We start from the raw sequence: 15,821 nt of genomic DNA on the forward strand, positions 1-15,821 counted from the left end.
CTTCTACCTTCTGACCACTCCCCGCAGCCACCTCTAGAACTTCTGAGCCACTCAGCCAATTACTGGCCCAGACAGGACAGCACAGCGACCAGGGATTGGCTAAGCAGCCTGTCAATTTACAGAACAACTCCGAAGTTCTGCGGTGCGTTGATCAAGGAGAAGCTAGAAGCACAAAGGGAGTATGGACAGGTATGTATAAAGTTTTTGTTAATTATTTTCCCTATTCATCAGCCTTCGGCTGTGCACTGCTATTGCCCATAGAGATGCCCGGTTGGCCAGCCAGCCAACCAACCAACCAACTGATGGTCGTTCCTTCGGCTGATTGTTTTTTTATTACAGAGAGCAATAATGTGTTGATTCATTCAGACTGGGCATATTATTGCTCCATGTAATAGGGCCTAAAACAGAGATTTCTTGTCTTGTGTCTGTGGTGATAAGAGGAGGCTGCAGTAAAGTGATCTGTACAGCATTGCAGCACCATGTGACACCAGTATTGCAGCACCATGTGACACCAGTAGATAGAGGAGACAATAGTAGCTCCCTGTGGAATGACCTCTTCACAGGTCACAGAGCGCGCTCAGTAATGTCTCACATTCATTTCAAGGGGACAGAGTCTTTCTATTGTTGTCTATGTCCATGAGTCTTGCTGTAAAGCATGCCACTAAATGTTATTAAAAACAGCTCAGGTAAGATGGGCGCCCCCATAACAAGTGACATTTAAAAAAAATTCCAATCAGAAATTAGAAACAGATAGAAATGTACAGACAGAATGTATTTCAGTATCTGAATCCAATCAATAAAAGCAAATGTAGATGATATATACCCTAGCATTGCACTGACTTTGTGACTCTCCACTTTAAAAAATTATTTTTGGCTAAAAGGATGCCATAGTCTGGGACTCTCAAATGTCAGCTATAATGTTGGAGTGGAATTCTGGTCAGTTTCCTTGTAGCACCATCACTACCACCGCCGCCGTCACCACCACCATCGTGGAACACACAAATTAAGGCCCCATTATGCTGCCTCAATATCGATAAAAACAGTTCCTGAAAATGGCCATTCCCAATTATCAGACTGTGTAATAGGACAAACAAGAGGACCATGTGTGGCCATTTAAATTACCTAAGCACACATCGGTGGTACAGCACGTATATTCGCGCCAATCACCGAGACCGGCAATACTGATCTACAGCATGTCCGGCCATGAATGAGCCCTTACACAGCTGAAACTGAAAGTAATGGGCTGTCCGCTAGAATGAGGGGCTGTCCGCTAGAATGAGGGACTCTCTGTGTGAGCAATACTACTGACTGAGGATAGTGCCAAGTGAGAGAATCCAGTCTACTAATAGGAAAATACATAATTACATACCCTAACAGAAACTTCCTTGATGGTGCGTTCACACCTACAGGATCTGCAGCTGATTTTCTGCAGCAGATTTCATTTAAATAACTGAACACAGCATCAAATCTGCTGCAGATCAGCTACAGATCCTGTAGGTGTGAACGCACCATTAAGTGGTTTATATTTGTCATTGTGTATATTTAACATTGAAGCCGCTGAACACTGTATAAATAGAGGTGTACCTCACTGCACAAGGACGCTGTCAGGACATATGCCAAGGCAATTGCTCTTGATTGGCTGCAAGCGTTCAGCTGGTCGGCTCGTGCTTTAGAACTTCCTCCACTACTCTAATAATAATTACCCGACTTCTCTTAAATGACATAACTCTGTGTTTTTAAAGGGTTCCTATCCTGTAATGATGTATGAACATTTAGACAATAATCCATGAAGACAGTGATCAAGAAATAAAAAAAAATATATAATAATAATAATAGAGACACAAGAGACTCTAGATATGTCATACAAATCATTGAGGAAAATCATATTACCTTCCTTCATTAACCAACTCAATGAAAGCAAGTCCAGCATTCTTCTGAATAGAGTTCTGCCACTCCTATAAAGGAATAAAACAAGACTTAAAAACCTTCAAAATACCCATATTTAAACAGTGCCGTCTATTCATCAATATAATATAATCAAAATGTAGCTGAAGTTCAATGGTCATATTCTGCAATACTTATGTTCCAAATATGTGGCATGAGCAATGTGAAAAAGGATGTATTTGTCATATGTGAATTGATACATTTAGATATTGATGTTAAAAGGAATCTTTCACTAAGTCTATGTCGCCATAGATGAGGACAGCATAACCTAGTGACATAAATGCTCAACAGATCAGTGTATTACTTCCATCATTCTGTTGCTGTTCTCCTAATATGCAGGAGAATAGGATTGTTGCCACACCCTCCCTCCGCCCTCCAGCTGCTGATTGACAGTTGACTGCCTATACACTGCAAGGATAAATAACTGCCAATCAGCAGCTGGTGGGCGGAGTTTTCTGCTTCTCGTGAATATCCAGGACTACCGTGCTCATGCACATAATGGGGAAGACTACTTATTGTCCATGTAATTCAGGAGGAGATCTCTGGATCAGCTGCACAGAACAATGTAAGTGATATATCATCCTGCTCAGCTTCTCTGTCACTAGTATATGCCACCCTGAGATAGGACGCCATAAACCTGCTGACAGAGTCTCTTTAAGATGAAGTTAGCCCTGCCCCTGCTTGCTTGAATTTTTTCCCAACATTTTTTATTCATGAAATACCAAATGCCTGATTGTCACATAGACGCAGTATTTAAGCTAATAAAATATAACCACATGGATGAAATAAGTTACTAATGAAAAAAAAAAAAAAAAAAAAAGGACAATAGAGAGTTGCATGGTCGTAGCATTTTCCTCAATATTTGAAGGGCTATGACGTTTGTTTTTATTGTTGCACTATGGGGCAAAAACCCACTATGTGTTATTAATGACTATGTTTTGGATGTATTTTAACTTGGCGTATCCCTTTAAATGACGACTATTTAGAAAGTATCTCTATAAAGCGTTCAGGAATCAAATAAAAAAAATTTATATATATATATATATATATATATATATATATATATATATATATATATATTGCAGAGTTGTCCACAGCCTTAAACCCAACAAGAAGACATTTGTGCGGTTTTTTTGTGTAGATCCATTTTAACAATCTCCATGGTTTCCTGGGATTTTTGTTCAATAATTTGCCATTTTTGTTTTCACGTTTACACTAGGCGCAGACTTTGGTAAATGAGCGCCTTAAAGTTTCCTGTTATTATCAGTTCTCATCTTTGTTAAAAGTAATAAAAGAAAAAGCAACAATGATCATATATACTGATAAAAATAAATGGGTAGAAGACCCACAAAAAAACGGTACACACAAAAGCTAATGGCCACAGTATTTCATGACGATGATTTCAATAATCCATCAGACAATACCTGCAAGAATCCCATATGAATGCCATATATACAGTGTGTAATAGCCTCCGCTATCCACATCCCAGAGGCCCAGGGCAGAAACACTATGAAAGCCTCGCTCATACCATTAATGCAACCATGTAACTGTAAAGCACATTTCAACACTTAAGAAAGGAAGAACAGCAGATCCCATTCAGCCATGTCAATATTCTACATTGGGCCTAATTGACAAAGCAAAAAAATCCCCAACACAATAAAAAGTCCTAACGTACAATTTAATAAATACAAACAAAAGGGAAGCATTTATAGGGAAAATAGGAATATTCTTTATTTATTGTTTAAAAGATATAAAAACCTTACACTCACACAGACACAACACTGGGGTCTGTGTGATGTCACATGGAAAGAATTTGACACTAATGACCACACAAAGGCAAAAAATGGGATCCTAAGACACCCCTTCCTAAATGAATATATCTAGTATAGTGATGTTGCCATCATACAATGTTCCCCCCTACACATAGAATAAAAATCAAGAATATATAAAGTTACAGTGCAAGTGCTCAAACCATGTAACAGGGCTCAAATGGTTAATACAACCAATAGGCAGTAACATGAGGGGGAAACATACACATAAGGTATACAGCATCACAGGGACGGGGGGGCTGACAGTACGGCACCAGTACGCCTATCACACCCCCCTGCCACAAACCTGGGAACCAGCAATGGAGGGTGTCGGGTCCACAATCTGACGCACATTTAGCTACAATAGCTTCTTCCAGGGTTACGTTCCACTTTACACCCATTAGGAGAGCTCTATATTTGATAATTTTTTTTTTTTATATAAGATTATTCCTAAAGCAGATCACAATGGATCCCCATGGTGGTGCCACTAATACCCAGCTGTTATAGATGGAAAAATGTGGCAGTAAAGTTGCCCATACCCCTTCAACTATTGTCAGCCAAATTATTTTTGGGCCTACATTTACCTCCCCGTCCTCCCCATACACAGGAAGGCGCGGCTGGCTGAACATTAGGGAGGGGTAAGCTTGAGTTAGACAGCTGTCGTGCATGCTTATCGCACCAAGAACAAAAGGGTCGGGCTGTGAAAACTTACTCACGTCCCACCCCTAGTCACAAGGCTCCATACACCTTATCCTGCTGACTGAACCCATTGCCATCGGCAGCTCCACTCTACATTAGTATAAAATTAGGGATGGTCCGAACAGAGTTCGGTTTGGGTTCGTACAAACCCGAACCCTCGGTAATAATTCCCGCTGTCTTCCTCCTCCGTGGAGCGGGCGGATCCAGCGGGAGGACCGCCTGGAAAACTGGGATACAGCCATAGGCTGTATCCCAGTTTTCCAGGCGTTACTCCCGCTGGATCCACCCGCTCCAATGAGCGGACAGATAGCAGGAATCTGCTGCCGAGCGTTCGGGTTCGTACGAACCCGAACCTCGGCAGGTTCGGACCATCCCTATATAAAATGTATGGACACTATTTGTTCAAGTGTACCAGTCATGGCGGCCCGATGCCGCATCAGTGGCAAGTTCCTCTGTTCATCCGGAGGGATCCCTGAGGAAGCCGCTAGACGGCGGAACGCATGGGGTGAGTTCTTATCCCATCTGACTCTCATTCTGTTGCACTGTATATGGTGATCTTTTCCAATTTTCCTTTTTTTTTTCCTATGCTCCATTACTTGTGGTTATATTTTGTTTTACTGGGTCTCTGTCTAGGTAGAGATGTTGGATTTTTGTTAGTTATTGTACATACGGTCCAGAGTCAGAGTGGTAGATTAGCCCTGTCTGGAACACCAGCAGGACTTATGGGGACATTTTAGTGTTTTTAATGTAGAGCGGTATTTGGAGTATTTGGGGTGTTGTCTCCCTCATTTTACTACTCCTGTACATTCATATATTTATGTGGTATTTTTGTATCTATGTCAGTGTTATAATAAAGATTTTTGTGATGTGCTACTATTTTTTGTGCATATGCTTTGTATCCATAGAGTCCTGAACCTCCGGATAAACAGATTAACACACCACTGATTTAACAGCGGGCGGTCATGACGGGTACATTCAATATCTCTGTAGCGCCACCACAGGGGAAATGAAGTGTTACAAAAGGCCTGTGTCTGTGTGCGCGACACAGCATAGAACAGAACAGCTCCAGAGACTTTTACAATCTTATAAAAATCATCTTTATATCTGTCTGTCTCTCAAGCCAAGAGATGAGGATCCTGAACCTTCTCCTAATTTAGAATTCCTTAATAGTGTACATGAAAATCGGTTTTCTAAACTAGACAACGCCTTAAAATTACACATGAAAAATAAAATAGGGTTTTTACAAGGGAAGTGCTAAAAATGACAGATCAGCCTTCATGTGTTTAAAGTGACACTCTACTAATACATTTAGTGTCTAGTAATAAATGGGAATCCCCAAAAGCAGAATTGTTGTGGACATCTGGGGTTTGTATACATTACACAGGAATACTATGGGTAATGGTTGCCCTACTGACATCTATTACATAGTAACCTCTCTATTGTACTAATCACATATTATTCTGGCTGCAAGTAACCAAAACACAAAGAACCTAAAATGCTTTACAATAAGCAAAAGGCAGCGGAAACTCAACCCCGGTCCTTTCTGCAGTATTGATTGACTCCACCACCGACCATTGTTCCTTGACTTGTAAATTGATTGTTTATATCTGAAAATAATCCGCCTTCTCGTCATGTATTCAGCATGAAATACAAGCCAGAAGTTAATGAAACCCTCAGAGACATACGGAAACGGAAACGGAGACATTACCTCCCACTCAGGACACCATATTGTTACTGAGTCGGCTGCGGTCGCCTTGTCAGGAAAATCTGTGACATTTACGTGATATTACTTAAAATTATTAGTCTTTCTGATTTAACCCAAACTGTAAATGAATGTGTCATTAGGACGTATACAGGGGAACATGGATATTATAGATGGTCCCCACTAGCACGGAGTGTCACTTATCCATACGTTATATGGTCAACCAGTCATTTCAATGGCTGCTAAGTAATAGTACATTCCCTCATGTACATGTATCTGCTCATTGAGAGGACACAAGGTGTAGACTCAACTGATCCGGTGGTCAGACACTCCATGCAGATAGCAACCCCATTATTCTTGTCAATACAATACAAAGATATGGGCAAAAATAATAAAATAATAATAAGTTCATGCATTAAAATAAGAACACTAGGCAACCTTATTGTTATATCTAGCTGGGCATTAGACCACCAAGAATTTTGCATGTAACATTTTTCACCTAATTTTTTATGTCGAGAACTTCATTCCCAATATAATTTTTTTTTAACAAATCGTGTTAACTTACTATACATACAAAACATACATGAAATAGAGAAGGTCAAACAAGTTCTTGAGAGGAGAAGGGTGAGTGGTGTTATGGTAATATACAAGTACTTAAAACAAAACTATCCAGCAGATTTGAGCAGTGTTTGCCTTGGGTGTCAGCACTCTCTCAGCACCCACTCCAGAGAAGCTGGTGAGGAAAGCAATGTAACGCCAACAGCCCTACTTACCAGACATTATCTCAGCTGCTCTGTCAAATACAAGCCGCTGCCGCTATACCCCCCTCCTCTATCTAACATCTTAACACCTCGAGAGGGTAATTTAATCTGCTCCAAAGTGGCAGATCACACTGCAACCAGAGGGCCATATCCATTTAAATCAATGGAAGTACTCAGCCAAAACATAATAGGATCAGCAGTTTGAGAGGCCATTAGATTGTCCTTTCAGTCTACAGAGAGAGGACGAGGATATGTGCGGCCGCTCTAAGCTTCTTACACGCCTAACATTAAATAACTAGACGTAACACTCACTTTCACTGGTTTCTATGTAGTTTTTACCATGCAGCCTGTGCAAAATTATTTCAAGAAATTTTTTAAAGATTTAGAAAATCCCTGTATAAGGCCGAGGCCGCCGCTAAGTCTGTACGTGACGTCCATGTAAGTGTGGGAGGACGTCAAAGGGACCAGGTTTCCACTTTTCTCTGTAGCGCACATATTGTAGTCATCTAAACTGCAAACATTTAGATATCATTTAGTGACTAAGACCTAAAATAAAACAAGTGAAGATTTTATTAAAGACAATAGTCACAGAGATCCCAGTAAGACAACAGTCACAGAGATCCCAGTAAGACAACAGTCACAGAGATCCCAGTAAGACAACAGTTACAGAGATCCCAGAAAGACAACAGTTACAGAGATCCCAGAAAGACAATAGTCACAGAGATCCCAGTAAGACAATAGTCACAGAGATCCCAGTAAGACAATAGTCACAGAGATCCCAGTAAGACAATAGTCACAGAGATCCCAGTAAAACAATAGTTAAAGAGATCCTAGGAGGCCTGGTCACTAGTCGGGCGCACGTTCCACTTTACAAGCTAGTGATGACTTAAACACCTGCACAAAAGAGGCGAACAGTCGGCAAACAAGAGAATTCCGATTAGTCGGCTGTTAGCTGGACCTTTTACAAAGCTGATTATTGTCAGTAAGGGCCCCGTAACCCCAAACGATTATCAGTCTTGCTTAGACGATTACCGGCCGTTCCAGCTAATGAATATTTGCTGTAATAGGTCACGTTAAAAGGCAATGTTCAGCAGACATACGCAATGTTGGCTGATCATTGTGTTTAAACATGACCTATCAATACAATAATGACGGTCGGCGCTCTCTTCAATGGCCTAAAATCATCCGGGCAGCCCCTCCCGCAGATCCCCCCCTCTCCCCCTTCCCTGTCTGTGCGTATGATGGCACAGGCAGCAAGGAGGAAGCGAGCGCTGATCTGACAGGTCGGTGCTCGCTTCCTGCTATAGATCACAACATCTAATAGGGCCCTAAGTGTTCCTGCCTGCCGATAAGTGGCCGTGTACAGGACCCTGACAGCCATCTAACAGTGTCAGCAGTTTTGAATGTGAATTTCAGCTGATAGATTCCTTTTAAGAGACACTGGATTTCCTGACATGATTTATGGTTAGGATGGGAGGGGGGGGGGGGGGGGGGGACTTCAGCTTATATCTTTTTCTCAGAAACAAACGTTTCATAAATAATACACTAAACCAGCGTAATACACCAAACCAGCGTAATACACCAAACCAGCGTAATACACCAAACCAGCGTAATACACCAAACCAGCGTAATACACCAAACCAGCGTAATACACCAAACCAGCGTAATACACCAAACCAGCGTAATACACCAAACCAGCGTAATACACCAAACCAGCGTAATACACCAAACCAGCGTAATACACCAAACCAGCGTAATACACCAAACCAGCGTAATACACCAAACCAGCGTAATACACTAAACCAGCGTAATACACCAAACCAGCGTAATACACCAAACCAGCGTAATACACTAAACCAGCGTAATACACCAAACCAGCATAATACACTAAACCAGCATCTTTGCCTAGTGATGTATTTCCATCTTACAGGTGAAGGTTCCTTTTATTGTTTTACCTGTATCCTTAGGTCACCGTCACACACAATATAAGAAAACGTCCGTAAAACAGAAATCACTGATAATATTTCAGCGGTTTCAGTCGGTATAATATCACATATTGCAGATGAAACCAGATTGTTTGTACTGAAGTTGGCCAATAATAGCAGTGATCTAGCTGACTTTGTATGAGCACAGAGGATAGGCCGATATGCGAGCGCTGGGTAATCACATAACTAAATGGTCGTGTTAACACAGTAAAATGTAACCAAATGTGTGACACAGGAGGTCATCGGAAAATGTAGTCCAAGGGGAATATTCTTTCATGTGACCCGTTCAAGTTCTTCTAATCAATACTAGAGAAAGGTTTCAAAAGGGGGTGATAAAATTTGCTTTAAACCCAGCAGCTCCAAGGCCTGAGCAGATGATGGTGATTAGGGTTCTGTTACAGCCCTGTGAGGAGACGCTGCAGAGAATGTCTCCTATTAGTACATGGTCAGTCTGGATGACAACTGCCGTCTGTAAGACAAATGGCAGCTGCTGCCCTCCGAGCTCTGGAGTCAGGTCTGCAGGGAATTATAGGACCAAGCAGTTACCAGAAAAAAATGAAAGTATTGCTTGTTCATTAGATGCTGCTTCAAGGAAAACGGTAATGCTGCCAGAGAAACATCAAAGGATCCGTAATAACAAATATACATATATACGTTATAGGTCTTACTAACCAGCTGACAATTTTAAAAATGCAAAAGAACAATGGCCCACATTTACTAAAACTAGGTGCAAACTTACACTAGACAATCTGTAAATGTACCGGATGTATCAGGCGGTTTGATAAATCCGTCGCACCTAAAGGGGCACTCCGGCAATTATTTTTTCTTTCCAATTAACTTTTCAGAAAGTTATACAGATTTATAATTTACTTCTATTTAAAAATCTCCAGTCTTCCAGTACTTATCAGCTGGTGTATGTCCTGTAGGAAGGGGTGTATTCTGACACAGTGCTCTCTGCTGCCACCTCTGTCCAGAGCTGGAGAGGTTTTCTATAGGGATTTGCTGCTGCTTTGGACAGTTCCTGACATGGACAGAGGTGGCAGCAGGGAGCACTGTGTCAGACTGGAGAGAATACACCACTTCCTGCAGGACATAAAGCAACTGAAATTACAAATTTATATCAAATTTACATCAACTGATCAATGTCTTTGAACAGGTTTAGGAATCATTGGCCACTGGCTGTGCATTACTGCGTGTAATAGATGATGAGCGGCAACAGCTGATGAGCGGGTACTAAAAATAATAAAGACGTTACTTACCTGTCCTCGCTCCCCCGGTGTTCTCCTGAAATGTTCCCTGATGACTGCAGCTGCCGTGAAACCTCCCGAACCAGTTTATGTAGTGACCGGCAGCTCAGCCAATTACTGTCAGAGATGGGACAGTGTTGCAGGCCAGTGATTGGCTGAGCGGCTGTCAGTGCAGAGATGGGTTTGGAAGTATAAGCTGGGGCTGCGGTCAGTGGGGCACAAAGAAAGAAACCAGGGGGACACCCGGGGAGTGTAGACAGGTAAGAATATTTTTTAAATATGCAGGAATAACCAAGCAAAGGCTGCAAAGACATGGTTAATGATGTCCGTGCAGGACTTGCTGCATGATAATCCAGCCTTCTAATAGGCTCTGTAAGCGAGCGCTGATCTGTTACCTAACATATCGGTGACAGTCCGGTCGTCTAATACGGCCCTAAGTCAGTAAATGCTGAACACAGAACAAGGGCTCAATAACCTGGTAGAATTACAGGGGTTATCTAGGATTAGATATGCATTGCTGATCAGCCACCCGATCTGGCATTGCCGCCGCCGCACCCCCCCCCCCCTTCCCCTGGGACTGATAGACGGCCCTGGTTCCTGCTGCCGCACGACATTCCCCCTGCCCCCGCCGCCTTCTATGTTTGCCCAGCCGCTGGACAGCAACCCCCGCCCCACAATGCTCCTACTCCAGCAGGACTCCTACATGTTTCATGACCAACTGGAAGTTATACGTACGATAGAGAAATCTACAAAGGGCTTCTTTAAAAACGGGAAGACTTTTGCTCCTTTCTCACACCATTAGAAATTAAACAAGTGATGTTGCCTTTTAAAGAACATGAAATGGTATCTAGCTAAGGATGTGGCGGGAACCCTGGGCAAGTTGAAGGTGACGAACTGATGTACTGTGCTTGTGAACTGTTTGGGTGTTGGTAGCGGCGGGCTTCCTCCAGGTCGTGGGTTGGGGTGTTTTGTAATATTGCAATTCATATAATGCTTGTGGATCATTGTTCTACCTCATTTGGGCGTTAGTTATTACGTTACCTACTGGCTTGTGGTGGGTTGTAGCCCACTGACTATGTGATGCACTTTTATTTTGAAAAACAATAAACATGTTTCAAAGAAACAATAAAGAACATATTAACCAAACAAAGCAATGGTAACTTCTATAGTAACAGACATCTTTTATTTGTTACTTTCAACTAACTTTGGTGTACCTTAACCCTTCAATAAGTTGTAATTGCTACAATATATGAGGTGATACATTATTTCCATTAAATATACACAATCCATTAAAAAAAAAAAAATTGTCCAAAATAAGTCGAAAATCACAGAGCTAAACTGCAGACACTAAAAGCAGTGTTCCTCAGAAGCTTTTCCTATACTGACCCAGATACTATTTCACTAAGGTCAATGGTGAGACGCAACTAAGCACCACATATACAATTCAACTGAACGCTTGACAGCTACAATAAAATACAATTGGATGTAAATGTAAGTATTTTGAGCCCCAATTTTTTTTTTAAATGTTATATTACTAATTGATGTAATGTGTCAATATGGTATCAGAGAAGTTATTTATATACACAGTTAAATACTAATCTCATATATACATTTATTCTATCTAGGTGAGCGCTCCTCTGTTTTCTTCCTTTTTCATGGATTCAAGTTTATCATTTTCCTATCTGCAGAACCAGTCAGGTCTCGGTCTAATTATTACTGACACTATTCATGAAGTGATAGGGACCATTAGTGAATATACTATAAACCAAAGCCATACAATGTCACAAAGTCAACTACCTCTTTATTGGCTTATTGCCAGCGACAGGAGACTGCTGATTTATATGTATTTCTGCATTCCGCCATATAAAACCCTCGGAGTGACAATGTGGCTTCCAGTATTGCCGCTACGGCGCGGGTCCCTTTATCCAGCTCCGGGGTAACATAACCCGCATTAACAATGTTTTACTCAATGTTTAATATGACAGCTCAGTGTTTTCAGATTTCTGAAGAAAAGACGGCTGTAGAATATTTATGACTGTAACAAATCCTGGAAGAGTTACATAAAATTCATTAGTTTTTCCTTAATCAATTCTTGGATCAGCATGCACATTAGCTTGTCACAGCTTAATTCAGAAAGAAGCAATTACAGCCGCGCACTTTATGGAAAAGGATGACAGAAAGAATCTATGTTAAACCGCACGGTGCAGAATGCAAATAGAAAGAAAACAGATTAGGGATGATAGATTTGATATTTCTCTGTGTGGAAGTTAATTAGACATAACTTAGATTCTTTATTATTTTACAGCATCTAATTTAAGAAAAAAAAACAACAACTTGTAGAGTACAGACGGGAGAGAAAAAAAAACTAATAGCTAATAGCAATTTGGAATACAGCAAATGTGCGAGGGTAAAGTGGTTTCTACGACAGTTACCACCATTGGTACAAAGTGTTAAGGATCCCGGCACATTCAGGATCTGTGCTGTGCAAACTCAATACACTGCCCAAAGACATGGACCTGGCTGAACCTCCGCGCTACTCTGAACTTTCGGGAAAAAAACTGCATGGATGTGCTATATGATCTACAATATTCATTTAACTGCTGTGGGTTGGCAATATACTGCCATGTTGACACTTACTTAAAAGGGAAACTATCAGCAGGTTAGACGCTCCCTATTGTGCACAGGACGCTGAGGATGAAGGGAAGTCTCTAAGCTTCATCCTCAGTGCCGTTCCTGTGAAGTTTATAGCGTTGCTGTAGTTTTAGGCCTTATCCCCACATTCCGGACGTGGAAAGCAAGGTAACGGAGTGTCCCCCCGCCAGCACCTGTGACCTGTATGAATATTCGCCGCGCTGTCATTACAGCATGGCGCATATTCATACAGGGGACTCCGTTAAAGGCCTTCCACGTCTGTGTTCCATGTGATTAAGGTCTTTGGCTATGTTCACACAATGTATTTTTAATGAAAAGGCAGGCTGTTCTTTCTATTAAAACACTGGACGCTTTTGTCATAGTGAAATGTGTTGCACGGTGGCAGCAGACAGCTATCTGCTGCCCGGACGATCTACCGATTGCCCAGGCAGCGCGCCGCCCCCCCTCCCCCATGCGCAGCTCCCTGCGGCCCTACAAGTACTAACCAGCTCGCTGCCAAAGCATTTAATAGCGCCGGCAGCAAGCGGGGAACAATGAGCAAGCGAGCGCTGACAGCACTTGTTTGGTCCTCTCCGAGAAGTGGTGTCTACGAGTCTTAAAGACATATTACATGAAGTGATTATCGTTTAAAAAATCCCTATAATCAGAAATGAGCGATTAACTCTCTGTGTAATAAACACCCAATGGTCAAATGATGAATGAAAGATTATCATTGGTAGTCCGCAGATCGTTCACATATTTGTTCATGTAATAAATTGTTCGCCGATAAATCATGTTGTGTGGGTCGTCCTGAGGAACGATTAGCGACCATATAACTCGTTTTAGCGTATCTTTAAACGATAATCGCTACATGTAATACGGCCTTTACTTATTCAACCTGAGCTTCATCAATAAGAATTAAACTATAAAGATAAAAGCAGCAATGGAGGGATCGCCATGCGGCTGCAGACAGAGACGTTACATTTCTGCAGGCCTAACCCTGCACTTAGCTTGGTCAGATGTTCATGGCCAAACACTTATGTCGTAACAGTAGGGGGCCAAATTAAAGCACGCATTACTTTGAGCCGTCTCCACATTTAGGGCTTTGCTTCCTGTCAGGAAGAGTTCCATTTCAACGCATAGCCCGACCAGCAGGGAGCTCCCAGAATTAAGTGCCAGTTGATATTACTTTGTTTTGTATCAATCACCCCTGAGAATAATGTTCAAAGACTTCGCTAAGAGGTCAGCATGGTCTCATCCTTCTGACTAGACTCCTAAGCCACAGGGTGTACTCCTTCTTCTATGAATTTCACCGTAAAAACTTCTGTTTTTTGAACCCTAGTGTGCCGAAGTCGCAACAGGAAGCCTTGTATTTCAGAAGATGACTGGTTTATACCTACAGTATGACGGCCTTCAGTCATTACCATCTGTAACATACTGCTTACATTTCAGAGCGCTAAAACTGTCTCTACCCATCAAACCGAGAGCTTTAAAAGGCAGTCAAAATAAGTTTTACAATGAAGTGTGAAAGTCATAGCACATATAGTACAACACACAGACGTGTGACCTCTTTATTATACAGAGACAAAGCAAAGTCTCTGCACACCAGAATGTGAAGAAACGTGAACATTTCTCGTCTAAAAAAAAAAAAAATGGGAGAAAAGGGAAATGATAATTGACCAAAACCCCTCACCAAAAAACTCAGACGCTGAATTGGGATCTGTTGGATTGTTTTTAAAAAGGCACAAAAAACACTACAGTGCAGCACAAGGTCAAAGAAAAAAAAAAACAGAACACCAACACAACAAAACAAACGGAAAAAAAAAAGGACAAAAAAAGCCACTAAGACAAAAAAAAAAAAAAAAACACACCTGGTCCAACATGGCTATTAATGAATGATGTCATAGGACAAAGCATTGGAAAATAGAAACACAAAATATCAATGTGTTCCATTAACGTCAATGGTGAAAGTGATCATCTGCCCGTCCATAGAAATACAGGGGGAAATTCACCACGGCCAGAGTTTTTACACACTGGCCTTGAAGAGATAAAATCAGATATGTGCTACATTCATACATATAAAGGAGGACAAATGTGATGTTTTACGTAAAGTAACTTACATTACTTCTTTTCTTCCCTATGTATCTGATCCCATTTGAAATTTGTTTCAATTCAACATAATGCATCAGGATAAATTTAGTTTATGTCATGATAAAAACAATTTAAAGGGAATCGGTCATGTTCCAGGTCCTACCTGAGTTGCTGACAGTCCCCTAGTGAGCATGGTGCCTTTTGGTAATTTGTGCAGTAGATTATGCAAAGTCTAAGGTCTCCTACTGTAATGAAGAGTCAAAGAGGAGTTGTGGCTCAGTGTTAGTGTTGCACTCTGGTCACCTCACCACTCCTTCATGAATAATCACGAAGCTGCTCGCTCAGCTGTCGGACAGTGTCTCTGATTGCAGATCAGTCCTCTGTTTGCAGATATTGGCTGACAGCGAGCAGGGGGCCGGCAGTATTGAGGGTTGAGGCGGCCAGAGTGCAGCACAAACACTGAGCCACAACACCTCTGACTCTTTATTACAATAGGAGACCCAAGATTGTATATAATCCACTGCATGGAAAAATTACCAGAAGGGACCATGCTAACTGGGGGACTGCGCACTACAGCACACTGTCACCACCTCAGGTAGGGCCCAGGTACCGACACATTCCCTTTAAGTAAATTCCCACTGACTTCAGAGTTACTTGATTTATTCAGGAGTGCAAGCCTCTTCATTGGCTGCCTATATGCTACTTTTTGAAATCTAAGCTGGTTCTATAGTGTAAATTACAGAAACCATGCATGATACAGAAGCCTCAACCCCTTCTGATCACTTTATGATAAGCCCCTCCCATCTGGGCGCTTGTAAAAAAAAAAAAAAGTTGAAAATAAGTCCAACTAGGCATACTGGCTTCATAAAATCCCCCGCTAAAGAAAAAAAAAAAAAAAAGGGAGAGGGCAAGATAAGGGAAAAACTGAAGAAAAAAAAAATAAAAACCAACTC

General features: G+C 41.5%; 1 protein-coding gene across 2 annotated transcripts in view; it reads right to left on the reverse strand.

The window, feature by feature from the left end:
* The window catches only part of LRBA (LPS responsive beige-like anchor protein), a 384,885-nt gene that overhangs the window by 258,989 nt on the left and 110,075 nt on the right, over positions 1-15,821 (reverse strand). For both annotated transcript variants that reach the window (XM_069978673.1, XM_069978674.1), the window contains exon 34: positions 1,891-1,955. In XM_069978673.1, coding sequence (XP_069834774.1) covers positions 1,891-1,955 — 65 coding nt within the window. The remainder of the gene's footprint in view (positions 1-1,890; positions 1,956-15,821) is intronic.

The sequence above is a fragment of the Dendropsophus ebraccatus genome, chromosome 7 (genome assembly GCF_027789765.1).
Source record: "Dendropsophus ebraccatus isolate aDenEbr1 chromosome 7, aDenEbr1.pat, whole genome shotgun sequence".
NCBI classification, from domain to species: domain Eukaryota; kingdom Metazoa; phylum Chordata; class Amphibia; order Anura; family Hylidae; genus Dendropsophus; species Dendropsophus ebraccatus.